The sequence below is a fragment of the Vulpes lagopus genome, chromosome 3, assembly GCF_018345385.1.
Source record: "Vulpes lagopus strain Blue_001 chromosome 3, ASM1834538v1, whole genome shotgun sequence".
NCBI classification, from domain to species: domain Eukaryota; kingdom Metazoa; phylum Chordata; class Mammalia; order Carnivora; family Canidae; genus Vulpes; species Vulpes lagopus.
Window position 1 is genome coordinate 79,707,918 of NC_054826.1, and position 9,717 is coordinate 79,717,634.

At 52.7% G+C, this 9,717-nt stretch overlaps 1 protein-coding gene across 2 annotated transcripts in view; it reads left to right on the top strand.

The window, feature by feature from the left end:
• Positions 1–4,770, top strand: part of GALNT2 (polypeptide N-acetylgalactosaminyltransferase 2) — a 190,229-nt gene extending 185,459 nt beyond the window's left edge. For both annotated transcript variants that reach the window (XM_041747614.1, XM_041747615.1), the window contains exon 16: positions 2,161–4,770. In XM_041747614.1, the coding sequence (XP_041603548.1) occupies positions 2,161–2,316 (156 nt within the window). In that variant the 3' untranslated portion in view covers positions 2,317–4,770. The remainder of the gene's footprint in view (positions 1–2,160) is intronic.
• The last annotated feature ends 4,947 nt before the right edge of the window (positions 4,771–9,717 follow it).

A 9,717-nucleotide genomic window follows, 5' to 3' on the forward strand; every position in this document is an offset into this window, starting at 1 on the left:
TTCCTGGTGCGACTCCAAATCTTGGGAAGCATAATGATGCCCCCAAGGCTCGTACCATGGGCTGGAAATGTCCTGCAAACAGCTTGTATGACCCTGAGATTTCGCCCAGTGGAGAGCCGTGTGGGGGCTGTTTCGCTAGAGCCTCGATGTCCTAGAAATCTGACCCATGATTCTGGGCTGACGACACTGCCTTCCAGAGACAGAGCTGGAGTTTGGTTATTTTTTTAAAGACCTCTCATTTAGCTGACGCTTTGACACATGACAGGCACAGCCCCTCCAGAGAAGGGAATCAGATTCCATTCATTCCACATTCTTTGTCAAGCCTGATTTCTGGCCGCTCAGAGTGACACTGGGATGTTGGCAGCACATACACACTTTACATGACAATGGAGGGATGATTGACAGCCAGGGAGCCAGAAAGGAGGCCATGATGGGCAGGTAGCTGTGACCTCCCCACTGCTCATCTGATTGCACTGAATTTCACTGTTGGCAGAAACTCCAGGTTAGAGATGGCGTGACTAAGTATCATAGGGGCCTTGATACATCCTAGCATCCTCTTCTTGTGCACAAGCTAGTCCTGGAGGTGCTGGGTTCCTATCTGCCTCGCTCTACCTCTTTCCCCACCTCATCCATTTGCCCTCTGAGAGGAGGCTTCTCCGCTAATTTTATCTTGAAACTACACCGTCTTGCCAGTTGGGCTATTTGGTTTCCAGGCACGTCTGTGTGTTCGTGTTGTGTGTGCATTTGCAGAGTCAGAGGGGAAGGGGAGGCAGGAGGAAGAGAATTCAATTCCACGGTGTCAAAAGGATTTGCAAAAATACTTACGGAAAGGAGCTTTAGTGCACACAGTGTAAAGAATTAATTAGAATCACAGACTATATTAATGAAAAGGAGAGCTTTTGGGGAAAAAAAAGTGTGATCGTTTTTTCTTTTAAAGAACAAACATTAGAAATTTTTACATAGGGGTAAACAACAAGGTGAGGGGACCTCAGATTTCTTTTAGGCTAGCCTGTGGGCTGTTTTCTTTCTTGTTTGGTTGGTTGATTAGTTGATTGGTGAGTTGGCTGGTTGGTTGACTGGTTGAGTTTGGTTAGCTGGTTGTTTGAGGTTAGTGGGTTGGTCTTGGTGGAGGGAGGATGTAAGCACTCAAATAAGAAGATGCTACACCCTGTGCTTTACAAGTATCACATTTGAGGGGCACGTGGGTGGCTCAGTGGTTGAGCGTCTGCCTTCAGCTCAGGTTGTGATCCTGGGGTCCTGAGATAGTGTCCCGCGTTGGGCTCCCCACAGGGAGTCTGCTTCTCCCTCTGCCTGTGTTTCTGCCTCTCTCTTTGTGTCTCTCATGAATAAATAAATAAAATATTTAAAAAGAAAGAAAAAAAAACACGCAAGTGTCACATTTGGAACTCAGCAAGTATTGCTTGGTCCCTGCCATGCAGAGCACTGGGGGCCCTTGGCGTGGCTGAGACAGGTTTGTCACACCCCCCATTGAAGAGCTCACAGACTAGTAGAGAAAACAGACAGTATTAGAAACGGGTTCTTCAGCATGACATCCTGTCCACTCAAGCATCTCGTACCATTCCCCTGCTTTAATTGTGCATAAGGCCCTCAGTGGGAGCACGGAAGTGCCCAGGCCACGGCCTCTGGGCAGGGCTACCTTCCGTAGCCAGGGGTGGGATTGGGGTCCTCTTTCTGGCTCAGCTTCTTGGGGCTCCTTCTTTATGGTGAAATATTCTCATATGGCCTTCTTGTGGATGAATGCAAATTCCCTACTGGAAGCTCCCTACCTCAAGTCCTTGCGTTAATCACTCAGAATGGCCAGGTGTCCTTGGCTGCGGGGACAGCCAGGGAAGGGGGGTGGTGGGGTGGGAGAAGCCATCCTTAGCAGGCCTAGCACAGAGCTTTTGAGTTGCAGACCAAGGCAGAGAGCGTGGGTTTCCTTCCTGGATGCTGAACCACCCCTGGGCTGCTTTCTCTTGGGACAGCTGGTAATTCCTCCATTATGATCAGAGATTCCACCCCCACCTCACCCCCAAAAAAATACTTGGATTTTTTTGTTTGTTTGTCTGTAACGTAGCTAGAAGACCCTGCAAATGATGTGTTTCGTACTGTTTGGTGTGGGCTCTGATCGTAAGGCACTGACTGTCCTGTCTCCTGCAGAAATGGGAGCAGATCGAGGGCAACTCCAAGCTGCGGCACGTGGGCAGCAACCTGTGCCTGGACAGCCGCGCGGCCAAGAACGGGGGCCTGAGCGTGGAGGTGTGCGGCCCCGCCCTGTCCCAGCAGTGGAAGTTCACGCTCAACCTGCAGCCCTAGGAGCGCCCTGAGGCCCAGCCGGCCCGGCGCCCACAGCAGCAGGCCGAGTGGGGTGATCACCTTATTGATTATGTTTCTTGAACTTTCTGCGAAACTATATACCTCAGTATTCCATCATGGTCTGAAAGTCGGAGAACTTGCACGAGGCCCAGGGCCCGGGTGGACACCGCGCTCCTCGTCCCGTGGGAGGCGGCGAGGGCCGCCGCCACCGCCACCACCACCGAAGCCCCAGCGATCCCTGGGAGGGCCCGAGGAGCCGCCCGAACACGTACCGGCGGGGGGCAGGGGGGCAGGGGCGGGAGGGTGCAGGGAGTGTAGTTGCGACATCACCGCGAGGAGAACTCTTTTGAAATCTCCATTTTCGATCCCATCGAAGTCCCGTCTGGTTTCCACGATGCCGAACCGTGTCATTTTGCAGATTTCTGTTCTTCCCCTGTCCCGCTCCTCCGTCCCCGCTGTCTTCCCAGCACAGCCCCCTCTTCCACGTGATGTACTTGCTCTGTTTGAATATGAACTTTTCTATGGTGGGACACTAAGTATAAATATATATAAGGAAAGAATGTACGGTCAGTTCCTTATGGTTTCTGTAGGTTGTCCTCATCGTGTCAGTTCCCCACAAAGCAGTTCACAGCCGGAAGGACGGGGACCGGGCCCTCCCCCAGGGAGGAGGTGGCCTCGTGGCCCCTGGGAGCCCCATCAGTGAGCAGGTGCTGCAGGAGCCCCTGGGGGCTTCAGCTTGGAAGTCGCTGCTAAGTGTCGGAATCCATTTGTTGTGCCCTCGGTATCTGTAAACCTGGATGGGTTACTTATTTTGACAAACATTACTTTGGGTCTTTTAAAATTAGATTTTTTTTCTCTTAGGGAAAAAGCAAAAAAACAAGAACCCAGCCCCACAGCTTCCAATAGGTGAGGGTAGGAAGCTGTCCTAGACGGGCATCGGGCTAATCGTGAGTGTCCCATGAGCTGGCAAGACGGCCCGAATCTGGCCTGCCCACACTGTCCCTCCCAGGCCTGTGTGCCTGCTTTTGGTCATGGGGCCCCGGATCAAGAGTTAGGAGAGGGGGATGCCAGACGATGCCTAATCAGTTGACGTGGAGGATTCCAGGCACAAAACAGGAGGCTTGTGCTTTAGGAAGCAGGGGTCCGTATAAACCACAAGACAGCTAGGAACTAAAAGCTGTAGCAGGAAGGGATGCCCAGGAAGGTGCCTGCAGAGCCCCCTTGGCCCCCTACAGAATGGCTCCCTCCTGCCTTCTCCCCTCACTGCCTTCACCCACCCCTCCCACACGTATGCCCAGCATCAGAGAGGCCACCCCGGGACCACCCACAGCTGCTGCATGGTGGGGCATGCGTCAGACATGCACATCCTCAGGCCCCTTTGGGGAGGGCCTGGAGGTCACAGAGTGAGAAGTGGCCCTAGAAGATTCTGCTAGGTTGACACTCTGCAAAGTGCCACTCTCTTCCCTGTCCCTTTCTTCTAGAAAAGGGGACACTATTGGTCTTTCTTCCTCCACTGCAAAAGCCCCATGTGTTTGCCCTGGGACACTGGGCTTAGGTACAGAGGCGTGGCTGGGCCACCATCCTGCGTCTTCCTGCCCTCTGTCAAGCAACTAGATGTGCTCACAGTGCACAGGGAAGCCACAGCTGGCTGACCTCTGCACTGTCTTCAGAGGCTGTCGGGGCTGCAGGTAGGCCCTTGGGGACAGCGCCAGCTCCCTGTGCAAGGCTGCTGAGGGCAGGTGGGGCGGGAACCAGTCTCGGTACTGGTGATTCTGCCTCAGCACCTGGGTTCCATCATCGGACCCTGTCACCTGTGAGCTCCTGCAGGCATTAGCAAGAAATACCTGTTGCTAGCAAACAAATCTGGCTTTGATGTAAAACCAATTCGAGTCAGGTTGTTGATGAATCCTTCCCCCACACGCCCCCACCCCACCCAGAACTCTCACCAAGCTTGTACCATCAGGATCCCTGCACCCCCCTGTTCTGGGGCTGTTCCCCGTCCCTGAGTGGGTGGGGGTGGCAGGGGTGGCCGGCCGTGCGGGCCTCGTGAGTAGAGGTGGGCCGGGAGGGCTCTCTGGAGGTGGGCTATGTTTACAAGACAACAGTGTGCCAAAGTGACTTACTGTGGTTGCATTATTTCTTAGTCATCGGGACGATCCCACCCTCTCACTCCCGTTTTTACAAATACAGATTCTTTCCCAAGAGCCCTTTGAGCAAAGCGTGGCGAAGTTAGTCGTCTTCTCTCTGATGGTCTTTCTTATGTCTTCATAAAAGCTAAAATGATGGTATCTGTGAGTATGTTTTGCAAATTCAAAATATAGTTTGGTAATTTTTTTTCCAGTTGATTTTTAAAAAAGAACTGCTGTACAGAGCTTGTACTTTGTCCATTTTATAGATGGAAACCATCCTTGAAAATTGTTTAACTTAAATAAAGAGAAGATACTTTATAGATAACGCTCTCTGGCGGTGGCTGCAGTCATTCTTGGGCTTTACTGGAGGGGGTGACTCATGTCTGAGAAACGGCCTGTCTTCTTTGGGGACCCTGCTCAATGACCATTTCTTAGCACACTTTTAAAAGCATTTGCTTAGTACTGCTGCGCCCTTGTGGTGTTTATTCTTATTTGTAGTAATAACCATTATCGTCGGTGGAGTGTTTATGATGTGCCAGGCACTGAGCCAAGCCCTGGGATTCGTTCTCTTGTCCTGCTCGCGGTAACCTGAGAGAAGATGTGATGGGGTGCCTTTCACAGCTGGCCTGAGAGGCTGTGGCTTGACGCCCTTAACCTCAAGAGCAGGGGCTAACCTGCTCAAGGTCACGCCACTCCCAAGTGCTCACCTGGAGTCAGTCCTGGGCACTCAGAGCCTTGCACACCGAATTGGGGTGGGGCGAGGGGGCAAACATTTTCACAGTTTTTATAGTATTTAAAACCCACAGGCGGGCAGCCCAGGTGGTTCAGCAGTTTAGCGCCGCCTTCAGCCCAGGGCGTGATCTGGAGACCCGGGATCGAGTCCCACGTCAGGCTCCCTGCATGGAGCCTGCTTCTCCCTCTGCCTGTGTCTCTGCCTCTCTCTCTGTCTTTCAAGAATAAATAAATAAAATCTTTAAAAAATAAAAAATAAATAAAACCCACAGGCTTGTTTACCAGTTCTCTGGGGCTCTCTGGGGCCATCTGAGGCTGTCTGAGACCCTTCCCCCTTATTCTCAGCCTTTGAAAATACCTACCTTTGAAGTACCCCGCAGGTACATCACAAAAACACTACAATGGCCTGTTCTTGGATGGGGACTGGGTGCTGAGAGGGGCACACTGGAAAGGCTGGCCCAGATGAGTTTTTCTTAATGTTCCAGAGACCACATTTCTGCGTTCTCTTTCCCCATTATCTGAGACAATCAAAAACTCAGTTTTCCTACCATCTGAGAAACAAAGATCTTAGCATAATTGTGCAGTGTCCCTCAGAGTCCTAGGAGTGTGTGTGTGTGTGTGTGTGTGTGTGTGTGTGAGAGAGAGAGAGAGAGAGAGATTCCTGCTTTGGCATCAGGGAAAAGTTTATTCATTCAATATTTGTTGAGAAACTCTGTGTTGCCCTGACAGTCCTGAAGACTTAGGAGGGGAGGGAATGTTCCATGCCAAGCAAGAAGACAGGGTGCTCTGCAGGCTCCGAGTGGGGGCTTTGCAGAGACGAGCCTGGGTAGTCGAGTCAGGTGTGGGCTCTGGAATGCTCTGGAAAGAGTTTCAGCTGATACAGGGGGAAGGGAGCTCTGTGAGCCCTGGACTGGAACTGGAGAGGATCAGATGTGCAACATTGATTATAACAAAATATGTAACCTGACTCAGCTGCTTGATTCTACAGTACATTCCACACTCTTAAAAAATATTCCGCCAGAAAAATAAAATCTCTTATCATCATCTCTTCTGTTCATGGACCTCCCTAAAAGCAAAAAAGCAAACTCCCTTCTTAGACCAACTTACTAATATTCCTGACCAATTTACCGGTAGTACAAGGGTCGGTAGTTGATTTTCTGTATCGTGTGTGCTGCAAATGATACACATTGTTTCCAAGACACTGTAGGACCAGAGGGTCCCAAAACAGTAATGAGAGATGGCTCTGCAGCCCCTGCCTGAGCCCCTGGGGACCTGGGGTCAGTGGGACAGGGCTGCAAAATAGACCATTGTGGTGCTCACCCTATGTCACACCTGCGGCCTGGGGGGAGAGGGGGTCAGACGACCTTGAACGCAGTTATGAGAATAAAGACGGCCTCCAAAAGGCGCTGGCCTCCTCGGTCCTGTTGGAGCCCAGGCTGGGGGAGGGCATGGCCCTCCGGGGACCGCCACGTGAGACCTCCGAGTGGCCCCTGTGGGCTCGCTGATGAACTTGCAGGATGAGCCGTCACGTCGCTCTCGAATTGCAGGAGACTCTTGGAGCGCTCGGAGTCGAGGGTAAGAAATCTCAGTTACATGCAGCCTGAATGAAAAGAGACATTTACTATCCTGTATAACGAGGAGTCTAAAGGTGACAGGGTTCCGGGTCAGTCCTGGGGCTCGACACTGTCGGAACGAAAAGAACGGCTTTCTGCCTGACTGCCCCCCTCCACCCCCAGGTCCCTGTCCAGGTTGGCTCCCCTTCCCCCTTCCCTCCTTGCTTTCCCTCCTTCCTTCTCTCCCTCTCCCTGCCTCCCTCCTGCCTGCCTGCCTTTCCCTTCTTTCCTTCCTCTCCTTTCCACTGAGCACCCCCACCGCCCGCAGGCTTCTCGGGCCCCGCAGCCCAGAACCGGGCGCTCAGGTGCTTAGACGGCCAGCAGTCGTCCTCTCCGGGGCCACTGTCCTTGGTCACAGACGTGGGTTCTGCTGGCGAGGAGGACCGGGAGGGCCAGGCACCCACTGGGCCACCACGGCAGCCACCACGTTTGCTACCCCCGGAAGAATTCTGGAAGCAGGTGGACAGGCGGGGGCATCCTCCGTGGTGGCGGCTTCCGGGTCTCCTGATGTCTGACATCTGCTGGCAACGTGGGGTTTCTTCTGAGCTTCTCAAATGAGTGAAACACATGGCCTGGGATTACAGACACGACTAATTAGACTAGGACACAATTAGCAAAATATTTTTATAATAAGTGCTTCTCAGTGCATTAAATAACAAGGCCTCACATTTCATAGCTACTGTAATTTCAAAGTCGTGATGAGCATGAGCAGTATTTTGAAAAATCTGTGATAATTAATGTTCTATGAAAATATCTGTGATCTTTTTTTTTTTTTAATGGTGACAAGAGTTCCCAGTTTTATATTCAATTGGAGGTTCGTGAAAATAAAGATGTTGGGCAGCCCGGGTGGCTCAGCGGTTTAGCACTGCCTTCAGCCCAGGGCCTGATCCTGGAGACCCCGGATCGAGTCCCATGTCGGGCTCCCTGCATGGAGCTTGCTTCTTCTCCCTCTGCCTGTGACTCTGCCTCTCTCTCTGTGTCTCTCATGAATAAATAAATAAAATCTTAAAATAATAATAAAATTATTTTTTAAAAAAAGATTTTTTTCCCATCAAAGTTTCTGGAACCCCTGAATCCTAAGAACCTCAGTGTAGATGACATCCATGACCTGTCTGTGCCTGAACCATCCCCCAGCTTCAATGGGTCTGTCCCCTTGCTGTAGCATCACCTGAAAATGGGGTGTGAGGCAGAGGGGAGTCTGACATGGACACTGGACCTGGGCTCACACCCCGATTCCGAAGACCAAGTGGGAAGAGGTGCCCCTGAGGATGGACTTATGTGAGCCATGCACCCAGAGACTCATAGTCATGGAATTTTCATTTATATTGAGAACAGCATTTAATGAATGCCTTGGCCAGGTGGGCAAGGGAGCCCAGGAGCAGCTGCAGGGGAGCCACCGGGCCCCCAGAACAACCACCGGCTAAACCTATAACAGGTGAGCTGGAAGGGGCCTGGGATTTTCTGACCAACTTCTCTCCATATTGGAGCCACATGGGACTACAGCGAGCAGAAGGTTGCCCAGTGAGCAGGGACCCGGAAGAAGGACTTTGTAAAAGTGCCTTGATAAGAGAGATGGAGGCGTTTCTTGACCAACCCGGGCTTGGCCTCATGCAGGAAACCGTCATGTCCAAGCCCACCTGGCGTGGACCGCAGCTCCGGACTCCCTGCTTCCATGGAGCTCCTCGCCACAGGCTGCGGGGAGAGTGGGATGGGAAGGGACAGAGGGTATCACCTGTCAGACACCATCCTTGGGTGCCATTGGGGACAGAAGTTTAAGGGCAAGGAGTAAGGCCTGGGGGCACGCAAGAAAGGCAAGTGGAAGGAGGTACTGGGGTGACCCCAAGAAGCCTGGCTGTGACTTGCCTGACCCTGGGATAAATGCACCGCCCTCCAGATAACTCTGGCCTGCCTGCCGCGCTGTCATTAACCCCATTTCACCATCCGGGAAGCTGAGACTCCCCTGATCCATGCTCCTCCCAGCCCCACAGGGGATGGGGGACCACCAGGAGACGACCGCACTGAGACAGGATGGGGTCAGAGTGCGGTTAAGGGGGAGCGTGGGGCCCGTGCAGAGCTGCAGTGTGTCGGGCTGGGGAGGGAGGGCGCTTTGAGGAGCAGGGGGCAGGTGACGGGCTGGTGAGAAAGACTGTTGATGGCCTGCCGAGGCCTGGAGGAGAGACTTCCAGAAGCCTCGGGAGTCTTCTTGTGAGTGAAAGGTGAGGTCTCAGAAGTGGAGAGATGGGGCAGCCCAGCTGGCTCAGCAGTTTAGAGCTGCCTGCAGCCCAGGGCATGATCCTGGAGTCCTGGGATCGAGTCCCACGTTGGGCTCCCTGCATGGAGCCTGTTTCTCCCTCTGCCTATGTCTCTGCCTCTCTCTCTCTCTCTCTCTCTCTCTCTCTCTGTCTCTCATGTATAAATACAAATAAAATCTTAAAAAAAAAAAAAGTGGAAAGATGGCACTTCCACTCACCACCTGTGTCACCTGAGGAATGTCATTTAACCCAGTCTGTGACATGGGGACAGTTAGCTCGCCCCACAGGATGATGGCTGGGCGCCTTCCTCCCAGGCCAGGGCTGCAGCTGCCACGAGCCACCGTGGTTTCCCCCCGAGGCATGTGGGCACAGGAACAGGGGGGCCGAGGCGGTCGGTGTTAGAGACTGAGTTCTCAGTGAAAGGTCACTGTGGGCAAGAAAGTGACCGGTGTCAGGCCTGCCATCACACACCCCAGAAGCGGCACCAGAGGCCTCAGAGGGACAGCTAAGCACCTCTCCATTCTTTTTTAAAGATTTTACTTTTTTTCTGATAGAGTGTGCCCCTGCATGGGGAGGGGACAGAGGGAGGGGCAGAAGGAGTGGCAGAGAGAATCTCAAGTAGACGCCCCACTGAGTATGGAGCCCAATGTGGGGTTCGATCCCATGACCCCGAGA